Source organism: Cyprinus carpio, chromosome A15 (assembly GCF_018340385.1).
Source record: "Cyprinus carpio isolate SPL01 chromosome A15, ASM1834038v1, whole genome shotgun sequence".
NCBI classification, from domain to species: domain Eukaryota; kingdom Metazoa; phylum Chordata; class Actinopteri; order Cypriniformes; family Cyprinidae; genus Cyprinus; species Cyprinus carpio.
The window spans coordinates 26,540,809-26,557,899 of NC_056586.1; the positions used below are offsets into that span (position 1 = coordinate 26,540,809).

The 17,091-nt window shown below is 36.0% G+C and overlaps 2 protein-coding genes across 5 annotated transcripts; both read left to right on the top strand.

Annotated features, from left to right (window-relative positions):
* The first annotated feature begins 1,330 nt into the window (after positions 1–1,330).
* On the top strand, positions 1,331–4,214 carry LOC109104522 (40S ribosomal protein S5). The gene is made up of 6 exons (XM_042771625.1): positions 1,331–1,474; positions 2,079–2,186; positions 3,059–3,268; positions 3,429–3,557; positions 3,870–3,968; positions 4,097–4,214. Exons 2-6 carry the CDS (start codon positions 2,079–2,081, stop codon positions 4,163–4,165), a joined length of 615 nt encoding a protein of 204 aa, XP_042627559.1. The 5' UTR covers positions 1,331–1,474; the 3' UTR covers positions 4,166–4,214.
* Positions 4,215–4,356: 142 nt separating this feature from the next.
* Positions 4,357–16,185, top strand: LOC109104440 (mutS protein homolog 5-like). 4 transcript variants are annotated; one of them, XM_042771620.1, is made up of 26 exons: positions 4,357–5,428; positions 5,735–5,895; positions 7,285–7,377; positions 7,472–7,595; positions 7,896–7,976; positions 8,096–8,149; positions 8,453–8,574; positions 8,644–8,753; positions 8,839–8,874; positions 8,953–9,035; positions 9,638–9,683; positions 9,784–9,922; positions 10,033–10,095; positions 10,197–10,325; positions 10,440–10,512; positions 11,584–11,693; positions 12,535–12,615; positions 12,951–13,038; positions 13,191–13,377; positions 13,461–13,587; positions 14,062–14,211; positions 14,456–14,530; positions 14,623–14,766; positions 14,879–15,016; positions 15,417–15,490; positions 15,565–16,185. In XM_042771620.1, exons 3-26 carry the CDS (start codon positions 7,291–7,293, stop codon positions 15,674–15,676), a joined length of 2,433 nt encoding a protein of 810 aa, XP_042627554.1. In that variant the 5' UTR covers positions 4,357–5,428; positions 5,735–5,895; positions 7,285–7,290; the 3' UTR covers positions 15,677–16,185. The 4 variants fall into 4 exon arrangements, with proteins under 4 accessions (XP_042627554.1, XP_042627558.1, XP_042627556.1 ...); XM_042771624.1 differs by lacking the exon at positions 7,285–7,377 and having other exon boundaries at positions 15,565–16,184; XM_042771622.1 differs by lacking the exon at positions 4,357–5,428 and having other exon boundaries at positions 5,467–5,895.
* Positions 16,186–17,091: the final 906 nt, after the last annotated feature.

Below are 17,091 nucleotides of genomic sequence, written 5' to 3' on the forward strand. Positions count from 1 at the left end.
CAAAAGATGACAGAAAGGTGAACAGGATGTTTGTTTATTAAACATAGGCCCACACACAGGATATGTGGTTAAGGTGTGATACTATAGTTGTGTCTCTGAAGACGTAATTCCTTCTAAATCTCAAAATAACTTCTGTGGGAAAAAAACATAACAAAAACAAAATATGCCTACTCGGCTAAAACAGAGGTCACAGCACACATGTGTGCGGTGGCAATTAAAGAGGAAATGTCATCTTAATTTGAATTGTTTTATATTCCAATTGAGACTTTTAAGCACCATTTTTATGGGTGCTGGCTCATGTTGGTGTGGGGGGTGACAAGGATGTGGACAAGAATAGCCAAACAACACAGTCCCTTAAACATAATGTTTATTATCTTAGAAATACCTTATGAGTAAATCTGAAACGAAAGGCTTATTAAACCATTAAAAAATGTGCAGGATAGCGGAAATAAAGGTCATCATTGCGGTGCGTTACCATTAAAACACTGCTAACAAAAAGATTGACAGAAAGGTTGAATAGGATGTTTGTTTATTAAACATAGGCCCACACACAGGATATGTGGTTAAGGTGTGATACTATAGTTGTGTCTCTGAAGACGTAATTCCTTCTAAATCTCAAAATAACTTCTGTGGGAAAAAAACATAACAAAAACAAAATATGCCTACGTCTAAAACAGAGGTCACAGCACACATGTGTGCGGTGGCAATTAAAGAGAGAAATTTCATCTTAATTTGAATTGTTTTATATTCCAATTGAGACTTTTAAGCACCATTTTTATGGGTGCTGGCTCATGTTGGTGTGGGGGGTGACAAGGATGTGGACAAGATAGCCAAACAAACAGTCCCTTAAACATAATGTTATTATTTAGAAATACCTTTGGGTAAATCTGAAACGAAAGGCTTAATTAAAACAGCTATTAAAAATATGTGGCAGGAGAGGTGGGATAAAGGAAATAAAGGTCATCATCTGTATAATATACAAAAACAAGTTGGCTTAGTTAGAATTAGTTATGGCAACAAAAGGAAGATACAGTAATTTCTCGTCTGAAAATTGGTCATTCTGCCCTCAACAAATCACTTCAAATGATTGGGAAACATGGTTCTGGTCAGTGCAATAAATGTGGACTTCCAGAAACTGTAGAGCATGTAATAATCAGTTGTATGGCATATGAAAGGGAAAGAACGAGGTGATTATTATTTATTTATTTATTTATTTATTTATTTATTTATTTTGAAAGCAACAAAGTTATATAAGAACATATAGAAAGGTAGGATAGGTGGTAATACTTTATTTTTATTTTTATTTTTATCCTGATATCAATGTCTCGCACTCCATCCCAGTAGGTGGCGTGCCATCCGCCGTTAAACGTCAAGGAAGAAAAGCGCGTTGAGCGGAAGTGGTTTATTTCTCTCTCCTCGTGTCGCTCCTCCTTTCCGCCTGCTCGAGTGCGCCATTCACACGCACGCTGCGAAGGTAACGATAAAAAAACGTGGATTAAAGCGTTTATATCCCTTCCACCCTCATCAAAGTATACACATCTGGTTGTTAACATACTTAGATTAATGTTTTAGCCCATATATGTTAGATATGGCTTGTCAAAATGATGAATTTGTACGCGGTCCGCGAGTCCGCTGTTTCGTCTTTAGCAGAGACCATGAGTGAATCCACACCTCGCAGTTCTGTGCCACTTTTGTTTTATAATCCGCAAATAATGTAAGAGTTGATTGCATCGTGTTAAGTGTATTATTAAGGTCCATCACCAGAATTTTAATGTGTTTGGAGTGTATTTAGGATGTGAATAGTTCGTGTTCATTTAATGTTTTCAACATGAGGACAGGTAGCGGTAATCCTTTTTTTTTTTTTTAATTGGCAATACTGTATGCTTTATGTAGTGTATTAATTGAAAAATACTGCTTTTTCAATAATTGAATTGTTTCCATAGACACTCTTGTTCTTAATTGAATTTTAGAATTTTTACCCCAATTGTTTAGTTATTTTGCCACATCTGTACGATTTTTTTTGGATGTTTCTGGACGCCCTTATGTACATAAAATGATATTCTGATTTGGTTTGAAAGATGGCTGAAGATTGGGAGGCTGTACCAGCTGTAGCTGAAACACCAGAGATCAAACTCTTTGGCAAATGGAGCACAGATGATGTGCAGATCAACGACATCTCCCTGCAGGTGTGTTTGACACATTCATTAACAGCTGGTCTGAGAATTGCTTTTTATTTGCCCATTAGCCCTGACATATGAAATAACAGTCAATTATTTTTTCCCCCAAATAGAAGTTAAATTTTTAGACAAAATACAGAAACATCTGCAAAAAAGTTTGCATGTTGTTGTTTTGTATCATATTTGATATCGGGCGAATAGAATTAAATATACTTTACTTTCCCATCTCTGGGACAACCATGACATGGCCAGTGCATAACTTACAATAAATTACACAACCCAGAAAAAATCAAAAGCTACAGTACACTAATATGACATTTCATTTTTGCTATTCTCTATTGAATAATTTGACCACAGTTGGCACATATTGTATATGTTATGAAATAGGACAATAGTATGATACGACAATATGGAGCTCCTACTTAGAGGAATAAACATTTTTGTCTTTCTCTATGTATTTATATATTTCTGTATGTGTGCATTTAGAAATATTATATGGCTCTAGTTTTTATTGTGGTGAACGAAACAATGAAATACAATTAAGATATGTGCAGTAACATTCATCAAAGTCTGTTGTATCATATTTGATTAATTTTACGTTTCTAAAAATGTATTAGTCAAGTAACTCCAGTCTTGTAAATGTTCATATTAAAATATTAATAGGACAGTTGAGTTTACATAAAATCAATGAAGATTTTATGGCAAGTCCGAATTATATTAAAAGATCTTTTGCTAAATAAAAGGGATAAACTATAAATCAGACAGCAGATGGCAGGTAGTAGATTTTTCAGTAACATTTTGATCATATTTAGATAATATTTAGGTAATTTAGATGCTGTAGAAATTTGAGCAAGTCAACATGTGTCTCTCTCTTTCATTAGGATTACATTGCCGTGAAGGAGAAATATGCCAAATACCTCCCTCATTCCAGCGGCAGATACGCAGCCAAGCGTTTCCGTAAGGCTCAGTGTCCCATTGTGGAGCGCGTCACTAACTCCATGATGATGCACGGACGCAACAACGGCAAAAAACTGCTGACTGTCCGCATCGTCAAACACGCCTTTGAGATCATCCACCTGCTCACTGGCGAGGTGAGACGGCAGTTTTCCACAGATTTATTGAGGTTGCCTTGGGTCTGGCTTAAACTTATAGTAGAATGTGAATGTTGTATAACAATTTATCAAACTATTTCTAAGCTGTTGTGACTTTCTAAAGAGTAGATGATGTTAATTATTTTTATTTTTTTCCCAGAATCCTCTGCAGATCCTGGTGAACGCCATCATCAACAGCGGCCCTCGTGAGGATTCCACTCGTATCGGACGCGCTGGAACCGTGAGGAGACAGGCTGTTGACGTGTCCCCTCTGCGCAGGGTCAACCAGGTCCGTTTGAGTGAGAGTCTGCTAAAACAAAGACTAGATGGTTGTGTGTCTATTGGCTAACCTTTTATTTTTGGGGGTAAAGATTGCAAATGAAATGTTCACAGTGAGACCAGGAACATGGTATTAAGAAAGTACAAGTTATAGTCTTCTAAGGGACTTGTCATATGTTAGGATGCTTTTACTATCCCAGGACACTCTATTAAGCCTCTTCAGACTTGGGTGGCCATTCACAGAAAATATAGAGCGTAGAAATGGCAGGTGAAGATATGGTCTTATGTGAAAGTGGTCACTTATTGTGCGTTTTGATTTTAGGCCATCTGGCTGCTTTGCACTGGTGCAAGAGAAGCTGCTTTCAGGAACATCAAGACTATTGCAGAGTGTCTTGCTGATGAGCTCATCAACGCCGCCAAGGTCAGAGAAACAATCTGATTGGAGCGTTTTACTTTTACTATGTTGTCAACACTTTCTACAGTAAAATAGTCTTGTGAATTATTTTAGTTGATTGCAATTCTAAAGTTTTTTTTTTATGTCTATTGCAGGGTTCTTCCAACTCTTATGCCATCAAGAAGAAAGATGAGCTGGAGAGAGTGGCCAAGTCTAACCGCTAATCTCCATTTTGTATAAATTTGGACTACAATAAAGGAAGAGTGAAACCTATTCTTGCCCTGTGTTGTTTTTTATTTTTTTTTAATGATTAATTGCTGATATAACCACTGTGTTTAGCGTCAGGTAGTGTGCATGAACATAAGGGTGAATTGTGGTGTTTCTACAAATGTGATTATCTTTTTGGCCAATCTATCTCAGAAAAGTCACTTTTTTGTGTCCCAAAGTAATGTCTAAATCTAGTCGATGCTCAATTTGTTATGCAGACTATTTCAGCAGTTGCGAGGTCAAAAATGACAACTGTTTCTGTGTTTCCTATTTTAAGTGTATTTCTGTGCACTGTTCAGAGAACATTTGTGCTTTGTTTTTCATCTAAGCTTCTTTGAGGAATCAGTTCAGCTGAATTGTGATTTTTGAACATTTAACATCTAATTAAATTTGTGCTGCTGGTCAACTCTTGCCAGCAAAGGCATCACATTGTAACCTCAAATTTATAAAAACTTAGTTAGTGAAAGGGAAGCCTGCTTTTCTGAGGTTTGACATTACATTTTATCTGCTTGCATGGTTATATAACATGGGCTGTAATAGGACGTTCAGAGACCTCTGCCAATGATGTTTGACCTCAGAGCTGCATCAACAAACTGTTCAAGCCTGAATGAAACTCTTTCAGGGTGGAGAAGCATTTTTTAATGCTTAAAGGAGAGGGTTATATGAAAAGGTGATAATAGATAATATACTGCTTATATCTGATTTGAGGGTTAGATCACTGCTAAAACATTGATCAGATGATGTACAAACTGGACACTTCTGAATTGTAAAGGAATTGTGCTTTTTAATCACTGGAGACCAGGGAAATCTAAATATGTTTCAAATTTTTAAATGCATTCCCTTCTTTTGTCTTTTCCTGTCTAGTGAAAAATAAGTCATAGCTGTCATTGTTTTTTCACATTTGTTCTATTGTAATAGTTTAACAGTAAATAAGATGTAAAGTTCAGTTCATATGAAATGTCAAGTAACCTACATGTGTTCCACCTGCATGAACTGGATATATTTAACTGGATATATACCTCTCTATATATAGTTATATTGTGTATCATTCACTAATGTGCTAATATATTTAATTTTTTTTTTATCTGTCCTCTTGTAGTTCCTCTGTTCTGTTATACATTGTGTGTTTCCTTCTCTCTCACCACTGTACTGTCTCAAGTTCCCTACCAGGTGTCCACCGGGTCAGCTCTGTCTTTCTAGCAAAGCAGTAGGACAGCGGGGTATGTAAATGTAAAATTATCTTTCGGTCTGTAACAGATGAGTGTACGTTTTCCTGTGCTTGATTTAATTTCAAGCATCGAGAACTTCAAATATCATGATCATACTTGAAGAGCATAATCTTAAACATTTATTCAAACCTTTGTGCATCACTGTGCATTACTGAAATGAGCATGCAAGCTTTGTGAAAATATTATATTGCCAGAAGTGATTATACAACTGCTGATACAAGTGATTATTAATGAAAATACAGGAGGCTGTATTTTTAAATTCTGTGCATGTCATTGTGTGTAATTTTCTTTGAACAGGGTACTTTCAGGTCATCTTATGAAAAGAGTGGCGTTCTTCCTGCCTTCACTTTCACCAGTGACTGCTGTGATACTGTACTCTGCAAAGGCATTTCAAGCAGTTCTGCTTTCATCTGGCCCAGCACCCTGCTCTCACTTCTTCTGACAGTGTTTTATTCACGGTAAGCTCAACTAATGGACTCCATTACAAATGATCAGGCAAAATGTAAAAAAAAAAAAGTTGAGTAATTATAATAATTGCTATGTAAATTAAGGTATTCTTATTTATTCTTTGTCTTTTTTAACAATCCTAACAAGAAGAGTTTACTGTTTTTATCAGCATTTATTCATGTATTTACAGTCTCAGGCATTATATTTGAGTGAATTTCTCTGTGACCATACCATTTTTTTTCAGGGCTTTTTAAAGATACCAAAGGTTTAGAGGTTTGGTCATAAACGCACCTTCTCCCTGGTATTTAAAAATGACTGATATTGATAGAATGATCAAATGTAGCACTCTTAGGGAAATATGTTAATATTTGTAATTATCAGTAAAATCTGACTAATTTCCAAAGTGTTTGACATAAATAAGCATCTCAGAAAAATGTTATATGAATATGACTTTTTGTTAAGAAACAGGGCACAATTTTCATACATGTATTTAACCAGGACCAACATGTTAATCAGGCATTTTGGGGAAGAAATTATAGATCAACATTCCTATTAAATATGAGATATTCTTATGAAAATGTTCCCAAGTTATTACTCCCATTATAACACTTCTTTTTTAATTATGGTTTTCCCCAAGAACATATTAATATACAAATTAGATGCAAATTAGCCTATAGATACATTGCATAGAATGGGAATATCAATTTATGGACATTGCACACACATATTGCATGAAGTAAAATAGTGTATCAAATCAATCTGTTATCTTTTAGAACATAGTTGAGAATCATCTTTTATATAAAGTTTGGTTAAAATAGCCTGAAATGTAAAAATAATACAAAACTGGTTTTTCCTATGAATGCCTTTTCATGTCTAATTATTTTTTTTTATAACTTCCTAGCGTCCTCTTCAAAGGACATATAATAAAATATGAATATTATAACTTAATAATAATAATAATAATAATTTCTCCCTCCATTTGTTTCTTATGCTATGATGACGTACGTTACTGACACAAATTTCAAATGATGTTCAACGGTCGCTCGGTCACGTCCAGTCCAGTAAGTTTTCTTTAGCTGTTGCGGTGAGACCTGTTTTTATACAGTCTCTGGGTTAGACACAACTTAACTGTCGCGTCCGGTGTAGACACGGCGTTGCAGAAAAACAAGGCAAAAAATAAAACAGCGGATATCCTCTTTTTTGCCTTTAATTTGATCTTGTTAGATACTCGACGTCACCTTCAGAAACTCATCTCAGACTTTTCTTGTGTAACGTGTTTATTCACCTCGTATTTTCCTCAGGGTTAACGATTACATTTAGTCAAAAAGAAACAGACATAAGACGCTTTCTTCAACTTTCAAGAATTGCTTTGAGTCTAAATGTACAGTGTTTTTGCACAGTGAAATATGTCTGAAGACGGTAACATTTTACAAGAACCAGAAAGTAGAGCTGTGAGTATAAATGAAGATGTAGAGGATGAGGGAAACCGTGAGGTAAATTCATAGGCCTATTATTGTTTTACATCTCAGTTATAAAGTACTTGTTGCGTTAGTAACACAATAATGCAGCCATTGTGTTTAATTTTAGATTTTTCTGAGTGTATTTGTTCAGCAAGGACAAATAGGACTAAGTTACTATGACAGTCACGATTATTCTCTGCATTTTATGCCGGACACCATGGACAACAGCGACCTCCACCTGCTGGATAGAGGTACTGCACCTCAAATGCGAACACCTGTTTCTCTCAGTCTACATTGATCAGTCTCTCATTTCTTAATTCTCTTTTTTTGTCTCTCTGCCACACATTTGAGCATTTGCATTGAGCTGTATTTCGCCCGCTGCTTTTTGCTCATACATTCTCTATAATGCACAATGTCTTTTGGTTGTATCTGCATGTCATGTCAAATCTAATCGAAGAGAACATTGATTGGTGATGCATTGGGTTGAAGAATGCATGTTGTATTTGTTTGATGGCCATTGTGTTTACGCCACCATGAATTTTCTGTTTCAGTCATACAGGAGCTGAGTCCAAATGTCATAATAACAAGTGCCAAACAGGAGCACAGCTTGACCCAGTTTATCGAAAAGCTTGGTAAACACTTCAGTTTTGACTAAATCATTAATTTAGGTGATTATCACAGATAATCTGGCTCAGTCGTTCTTTTCAAGTTTAGACTATCAAATCGATGTCTAATTTTGCTTCACTTTCAGAATTAAATCGTGAATATACACCTGAAATAGTCATGTTTCCAAATGCAAACTTTGGTAAGTACTTACAAATAGCTTTATTTTGTTCTGTATCACAAATCAGAGGAAAATGATGTCATTTTGTGGAGCACAAAAGGAGAAGTTTAGCAGGATGTTCATGCTGCACTTTTCCTTACATTGAAAGTGGATGGGGGATGGTGATGAATTTCAAAGATGACAAAAAAAAAAAAAAAAAGAAGCTTTGATCTGTGTAACGTTTTGACCTAGCTAGTCTTTCCCCGATATATTTTGCAGCATTTTACCAGCGAAAAACCTAGTGAAAAACGGTCACGGTAATTGATCCTCTCACATCTTTTACAGGTCTGGAGGTCAGCAAACAGCGACTCCTCTCAGCACACCTCCCGTCTCTCCCTCCCACCATCACAGAGAGCGAGAAAATCCCGTATCTCTCCTCCTGTATCCCATTAGATTCAGTGCTGATGGTGAGACATCAGAGGTGCTTTATGCTGGATGAATAAATATTCATATCATGATGATCTTCTCTGCCGTAGATGAGGTCAATAGGAGGGCTGTTGAAGTGTGTGGAGAGGAGGAGCGTTGGCTTAGACTTGGAAGACAGCAGTACGGGTGTCCCTATATTGCAGTTTTTGACTTACACGCTGTAAGACATTTGTGTGTCAATCACTTGTTCTTCTTGTTTTTTCAGTGAGTATAAAACTCTGCTTTATTTATTCATTATTTTGTAGGAAAGATGTTGTCTACCTCGACAGAGACACATATAGGTTGGTCAATTGAACAAGTCCCATCCTTTATTTTAAATATTCTGGAGCTATAAAAACCTTTTTGCACTTTTTCCTCAGTGCACTACAGATCTTTAAATCTGAGCTGCATCCTTCCGTATTTAAGCTCCACTCAGGCGAGAAAGAAGGATTGAGTCTTTATGGTAAAATGTATTCTTTTGTGCACCATTTAAAGTTAATTAAATCCCGTCATGTTTTTGTGCAGGGGTTTTGAAATTGGGGTTGAAAAAGTTTACATAAAAATGTAAAAACATAAATAAATAATTAAAATAAGTTAAAATAAATTAATCATTTGCTTTAAATAAATAATAAAAATTTAAAACAATATATATTTAATGTATATCTAAAAGTACAGTACTATAATGTGTAAAAGAAATGCAACAGAAACCTTATATTTTCTAAATAATATTTAGCACATATTTATAATATTAGTTTTCAAAGTTTAAATCAGTAAATTTATATTCTGAATATGCTAAATTATATGTGGATATTTTAAGAAAATTTTAGGATGGTGGTCCCTTGCACAAAAACATTGATAACCCCTGTTTTAGTGAGTAGTCAGAAAAGTTGAGAATGGTAATTGTTTGGTGTAAAGTTATAATTTATAAAAATGTTTATATAAAGGAATAGTTCATTCATTAAAATTAAAGTCTTTCTTTTTCAAATCTTATAATAATGCCCATGCTGATCTTTTCCTTGCAGTAAAAGTGAATGGTAATAAATACCCATGTTGTGTTTTCGGCAGGTGTTCTTAATCGCTGTCGGAGCAAGTTTGGCTCTCTGCTTTTACGGTAAAATTCCGGTTTTATAACAGATAATTTAGCACATTTAAAAGGTGTTTCAGCCTTGACTGGATGAAATATAGACTTCCCTTTTCTCTGTTTGTCTCAGGCAGTGGTTCCACAGACCTACTCGAGATCTGAACATCCTGAAGAGACGTCAGGAAGTGATCCGTTTCTTCACAGCCCCTCGTAACTTTGCTGATCTTAACACTTTACAAAGTTGCCTGCGGAATATCAAGAACATCTCAGTACAGTTTTCAGCATTTTGTCTAAAAATCAACATCGTTTTATCAGAGGCAAATTACAGGACAACAAAAGCCACCCAAATGAATTGACTCTTGACTTGTCTTTCATACAGACGTTGCTGCATAAAATGTCTAGCTCTAACCCGAAGGTTGCCATCTGGCAAGGCCTATATAAGGTGTGGGCACAATAGTCAGTTAATTAGTTGTTCCTTAAGAGGACTGGCTATCCTGGTTTGTTATTTAAATTTTTTTATTCACCATGTTTCTCTAATATCAGACGGTGTACAGTGCATTGTGCATTAGGGACACTGTTCGCTCCATGCCACAGTGCATCCACCTTTTCAGTGAAATCAGTCAAAACTTCACTGATGATCTTTTCTACATTGCCACATACATCAGTAAAGTGGTGAGACTGAATAATGAACTAAAGCATGTTTCGTTTATTTGTTGCAATTTATGTTTATGATAAATTATTACAGAATTAATGTAATTGCCTTGGGTTTGACATTCTCCATTGCAGGTGGACTTTGAAGGAAGTATAGCTGAGAACCGATTCACTGTTAGGCCGAATGTTGATCCTGTTATTGATGAGAGTGAGTGACTTTCCATTGATTTCTTCAGTTCTGATGGAATGGTAACTCAAGGTGCACAATATATTGGTGGCTGGTATAAAATTAAATGAAACTGTTATATAATTATCCACCTTATTTTTCAATGTGAAATTAATATATTATCACTATATAAGTGAATGTGCAAGACTTCAGATTCATATTGCCATTATACATAAAAACCTACACAAACAATAAAGTGCAGTAAATTGTAAAACTACAGCCTTGTTCAGACTATCAGTCCAAATCCGATTTTGTGCATATCTGATTGGAATCTGATTTAAATGGTTGACTGTCAACACTGTGTATCACATCTGTTCAGATCCGGTTTGTGTGCCCATGGCGCTTTTTCATTTTACAGACTATCTACATTGGTTTCTATGGCAATGACGTTGCATTGCCTACACTAAAAACAACAATAACAGCAATTCAGTTTGCAATACAGATGTTGTCTTTCATTGTTGTTACATTGTGTTGCCATCTTGCTGGATCATTACATTTTATAAGGCGGCAGCAGAAATGCAGGAAGCTGGAATGTGCTGCTTTATTCTGTGCTGCTGTTTCCGACGGTCTCAAAACTCAAAAAACGATCTGAGCTGTCAGAATAAAACAGATTTTATGAAATGCTATTTGAATAGGATTTCAAACCACATGTGAAACTTGCTATAAATTATTGGATTCCAATCAGATATGCACACAAATTTGGACTGACAATCTGAACAAGGCTTTGTGATTCAAATCAGTTTGTTCATGATTACAATAATAATAAAATGAAAACAAACCTCACACATTCCATTTGAAAATGACTACACCCAGTCTTACATTTAAAAAAAAAAATAGGTGGATAGCTAGAAATTTGTTTGTTTGCACCATTTTTTCATTGTGCATTTAAGAACAAATCAGACACATTTGTCAGTGCATCTCTCTGTGCTGTTTTTTTACTGATTAATCCTAGTTCTTTGTTGCATTTGAGTGAAAAATTATGTAACCAGAATATTATGCAATCATTTTAATTGTATGTATTTTTAGATTTTTGTTTTATTCTCTTCTTTGCAGAGAAAAGAAAGATGATGGGTCTCCCAGATTTCCTGACGGATGTGGCTCGTGCTGAACTGGAAAACCTGGACCCTCGTTTCTCCACCTGCAGCATCATTTACATCCCGCTGGTCAGGAAGTGATTAATGCTGCCCTCCATTTATTAAAGTGTGATGTGTTACCTAATTGTTGACACAGAGCTGTTAACATAAAGGTTGGGGGTTCAGTTCCTTGTTGGAGTGACCCAATAAATGATGAGTCAGTGAGGTGGCCATTGTGCCCCTGAGCGGGCCACTTGGGTGCTCCAGGATGACTGTTCCTGTAATTAGTGCACTGCAGCAAGTAAATGGCAAGCAGCTGTAACGACTGTGCAGTAACAACTGTGACATCTGGGTTAACAAAAGCAGCAAGCAGAGCTATTTCATTTAATAAAGAAAGAGCTTGCAGTTAGTGACAGAATTTCAATTTATTGTGACATTTCTGTGCCACCAAACAGAATTCTAAAAATAATGATTGTTTCCAGATTACCCAAATACTCCTAAAATCCTCTCACTCCATTGATTATGCAAACAGGAAGTACAGGAAGTTCCCTAAACTCATGCCATTGGTTGAGCCTTCTGACATTTTGAGCCACTCAAACACACTGCAATGTTGAAAGGGAAGAATCAGCCTATTAAAGGTTTACTTATAGTGATCTCTGCATATTCAACTTTGACAAAAGAAAATATTTCAAAATGGAAAAAAATGGCACATTACGCACATCACCTTAAGAGATCTTATTGAAATGAACAAAATTAATAGTTTTTAGAAATGCTAATTGATAATGAGCAACATAAGGTAGGCATTTCAAGGCAAATTTTGTAGTAGTACATACAATCAAATATCTGAAAAAAAGTTAATGGATAGTGCTTACATTTCTTTAACTGATATACATGATGACATCCTGATATTTCATTCTGTGTTGGATGACAGATTGGATTTTTACTGTCAGTGCCAAGATTACCCAACATGCTGGATAAACAGAGCTTTGAGATTGAGGGTCTTGATTTCATTGTGAGTATGCCAATACTTTTAACAATATTTTCAAGCCAAAATTTCAGTCTTATGTGTGCTTTTCTATTTTTGATTCTTGTCAACTGTTTACGATTTTAGTTTTGAAAATCTTACCTACTTTATTGCATATGGATCGAAGTGGTTCCTTTCAACAGAACAGCATGATAACTAATCTTACTTGAAAAGCATGGTCATGGTACTGTAACCAATATTAATCACAGAAATTGAATGTGCACATGTGGAGTACATATTTCAGGCCTCTTTGTCTTAGACTCATTAATATTTGAGCGGTTAATAATAGCTGATTTTTGCATTTCTTTTATGGAATATTTCAGTTCCTATCAAAGGACCAACTGCATTACCGTAGCACTCGAACCAAAGAGCTGGACAGCATGCTGGGAGACCTGCATTGTGACACCATAGGTCCTTTATTTCTTTCTTTCTTTCTTTTTCTTTCTTTCTTTCTTTCTTTCTTTCTTTCTTTCTTTCTTTCTTTCAGTTGAATAATGAATTAATTGCACAGAACCGTTACTGTGTCTTTTAAAACTGTTTGTAATCATGTTCATTTTTTCCAGATCTGGAGATGGCAGTAATGAGGAAGCTTCAGGCCTCAGTGCTTCAGCGGAGTGACTGTTTGTATAAGGTCATGTCTCTATGTGCAGAGCTGGACTGTCTCATTGCTTTAGCTCAAGCTTCTCTGGATCACGGCTACTGCTGTCCAACCTTGACACCAAACCACAGACTGGCCCTGATTGAGTCACGGTACAACTCATCTCTTCTAATGAGATGAATTTTCTGATTTCTCTATTCTTCTGTTTATATGTTTATCCTTATTTGTCTTTCAGACATCCTTTGCTGGAGCTGTGTACTCCAGTATTTGTGTCAAACACCTACATCAGCTCTGAAACTGAGGGCAAAGTGAAAGTTATTACAGGACCAAATTCCTCCGGCAAGAGCATCTATCTTAAACAGGCAAACCCAGCAATAAATATCACAGACCTCACATTCACGTAACACTGTACATGAGCTGGTTTCTAAATAAATAAAAGAACATAGAAACAGTCAGTGTGTTGAGATGCATGCTTTCCACTGCACATGCACATCTTACAAGAAATAAGATAACGAGATAAAGATAAGAAACAACATTCATGGGTCAGTACATGGCAGATTTTTATTTGTGAATTGAAATGTTATTTAAATGTGAGTTTGGCAAGCAGTTTTTGAGATTTTGGTATTTTCCCATTCGAGTAGATAGAAACTAGTTTTGCATGCCAGAAAAAGCCTCCCGGAGGCATTACAAATATGAACATTGAGTGAACTGACTTTACTTGAAATGGAGTTTACTTTAAAATGAACTAAAGACAGGGTTCCATGACACTTGTTTGGTAATAACCCTAAATGTAGGCATTTCATAATTTTTTGTAACATCTTGTATGGTCTCTAAAGGTGGGACTGATTGTGTTCATGGCGCTGATCGGCTCAGATGTTCCTGCTAAAGAGGCAGAGATTGGGCTGGTGGATGGGATCTTCAGCCGTATGCATAGCCGTGAGTCTGTATCAGTGGGTCTAAGCACCTTCATGATAGACGTGAACCAGGTGAGGCCATCACACCCACCATCACACACAAAGGCCCTGTATATTTTTTTATTTCTGTAACATCCATCTTTGATTTTGTAAATGTTTCCAAAGTGTCATGTCCGTCATTCATGTAACTTGAATTGGTTTTGATAACTGTTTGCAAGGCAGCCATTCAAAACTGTCACTGATGAGTCATTGAAATACACAGAGAATTGCAATATCATCCTTCTGCTGTTTTCTAATAATTCTGATTCCTGTCTAGATGACTCATTCCTTGAACCATAGCACTGGGGATTCTCTTGTTCTAGTGGATGAATTTGGTAAAGGAACCAACACTGTAAGTTTGAAATAACCAGGAGGAACATACAGGACTTATAAAAAAAGCACGAAAGCATTTCAACTAATATTGTGTGTGTGTTTATGATGCAGGTGGATGGATTGTCTCTTTTGACCGCATGTCTCAATCACTGGCTGCGGCGTGGGCCACAGTGTCCTCACTTACTTATGTCGACATGCTTCCACAGCCTCATACAGCTGGGCTTGCTCTCTGATTCTCCACTGCTGGCTTTACTGGTGCCACAGAAACATGCTATGACAAGAAAATACATTTTTCATAAACCATTTCCGTCACTGTGATTTCAAGACAAATAAACCAATTTATGCATTTTTTGTTTTTGTTTGGCAGACTCTAGAGACAGCTATAGAGGGAGAAGAGCTGGTGTTTTTGTACCAAGTAAAAAATGGCATCTGCCAGTCGAGTTGTGCTGCTAATATCGCCACTCTGGCTGGCATTCCCGATGACCTGGTCAAGAGAGGAGTGGAGGTATTATACAGTCATTTTTTATATTCAAGTCAGATGTGGGATATTCCTTGTTATCTCCTAGTTTCGACCATAAAGGCACTACATTGCCTGCGAGCTAACAAAAAAATTCTAGATTCTAAGAACATTTGCATTCACATTCTGAAAACAAGAAGGCTTCAAAAAGATCGGTATCAGTGATCGTATCGGCAGATACTGCTTCCTGTGATCAAGGTTTATGTAACATCCTGCATATCTGTGAAATCAACGTTGTGGATATCTGCATGAGTTATCAAGTTCAAAGTCTTCCTCTGAGTAGCGATCTGTCACCATTATCCACGTCAAAACGTTAAATGTTTGCATGCTGTTTAGTCTCTTTATGACATTATGGGATTTAATCTCCTAAATATCATAATCCTTGCAGGTGTCAGAGTTATACAGAACAGGAAGAACCATCAGAAAGATGGACAGGCCATCTTCAGATGAACAGTACAGCAGGTATGGGATGGTCTGAACAGCAAAACAAAAATTCTTAAATTCTCCTTCTACTCAAAATATATTTCCTGATTCAGGTGTGTTGAGGAGGTGGAGAAATTCTTCAGCATGGATCTGGATGACCCTGAGCTGGATCTCGATACTTACTTGAAACACGAGGTGCTCCCAACTCTTGAAGAGGTGCTGTGAAATCATCATAGCTGAACTGTGGGACTGTGGGCTCATTTTGTGGTGAAATGTATTTAATTTCAGGGTTTCAATATTCACAAACGCAAACATTTTAAGCTGATGTTTTGAATTATATCATACTTGCTCCTGTGTTCCGAATTGGAAATGTTTCACAATATTTTAATGACATCAAATTGGAGCAGTTTTAAGCAGCAGCAAATGGCAGTGGTATTTGTTTTGATCCTTTTTTTTTTAATTACTATGTCTTGCAGATATAGTTCACATACCTAATTTGAACTAACCATTACAGTGTTTTCTACAGTATGTTTTTTTTTTGGCACAGAACATTTTTCATCAGATTGATTTAAAACAATCATTCTTTTTTTTAGTCTTGTTGTGCGATTCAGTTGAGTTCAGATTCAGAATCAGTTTGTTATAGTCCTTTGTTCATGATTTGAACATACTAGTCATGCTACATGTTTGTTCTTGCAGCGAGTAAAGATATTTCAATAGAAAGGTATGTTGTCTTATCATTAATTTGCTGCTCACCTTTAGTTCACAGGAGCACCGCCACCGAATGGTAGTGCAGAAAACACAGCAATTATTAACTCTCTAGGGGGCTGACTTGATTTCAGAGGACCGTTAATGAGTTTCCTCAAGTAATCAGTTGTCAAGAGCATTAGAAAGAAACAACAACTTGTTCCGAGTTTATCAAATCAATTAAGTTCTCGAGCCATCTGTCGCAAGATAACCAAAAAAAGATCTGCTCTAGTAGGATTACTTTCTGTGTGGGAAATCGAGCAGATAGAGAACCCCCACCACAAGGACCTTAAATAATATCCACGTCATTTATAGCGAAATCAAAAACACTCAGTAGAGTGAAGTAGAGGTTTGTCAAAGGTAAACATTTAGGAATAGTTGCTAGATTATTATTTATATACTATTATAGTATTTATTAATGTTTTTAATTATTTAGAATTTCATTTATATTTACAGTTTTCATTTCAAATTAGCTTTCTGTAATTTTGCTATATGCTTTTGTAATTTTTATTATTCTTTTTAAATATTTAAATATATATAGCTTTAATAGAGTCCATCCAATGTGAGCCAAAATGACTTTTTAAATTGCTTTAAATTATTTTTGGTTACAACATATTTGAGAAGTGTGAATTTAACCAATCTAACAAGTGCAAATTCCAGATTTGGCTACAAAAGAAGTGTAAGAGAGATTCTGCAGTGTGTTTGTGATGTACAGTCGTGGATAATTTGTACAGATTAATTCAAGCCATCTATTCAGCTATTGTGATGAGCTATGTGCTGAGGTTAGTGAAATGCATCTACATCCTCAAGTGACAGTTGATATGCTATAATGAATGAATATATGTCCGCTTGTGTCATTAACTGTGTTGAAGAAACAAATGTTTGTAATGGTTGTG

What these genes read in the sequence shown, in the direction of transcription:
- LOC109104522 (XM_042771625.1), top strand. Translation starts at nt 2,079, where the DNA reads ATGGCTGAAGATTGGGAGGCTGTACCAGCTGTAGCTGAAACACCAGAG. An exon ending in TCAACGACATCTCCCTGCAG is followed by an intron (nt 2,187 to 3,058) that starts GTGTGTTTGACA and finishes CTCTTTCATTAG; the next exon opens with GATTACATTGCCGTGAAGGA. An exon ending in TCCACCTGCTCACTGGCGAG is followed by an intron (nt 3,269 to 3,428) that starts GTGAGACGGCAG and finishes TTTTTTTCCCAG; the next exon opens with AATCCTCTGCAGATCCTGGT.
- LOC109104440 (XM_042771620.1), top strand. Translation starts at nt 7,291, where the DNA reads ATGTCTGAAGACGGTAACATTTTACAAGAACCAGAAAGTAGAGCTGTG. An exon ending in AGGATGAGGGAAACCGTGAG is followed by an intron (nt 7,378 to 7,471) that starts GTAAATTCATAG and finishes GTTTAATTTTAG; the next exon opens with ATTTTTCTGAGTGTATTTGT. An exon ending in TTGAGGGTCTTGATTTCATT is followed by an intron (nt 12,616 to 12,950) that starts GTGAGTATGCCA and finishes GGAATATTTCAG; the next exon opens with TTCCTATCAAAGGACCAACT.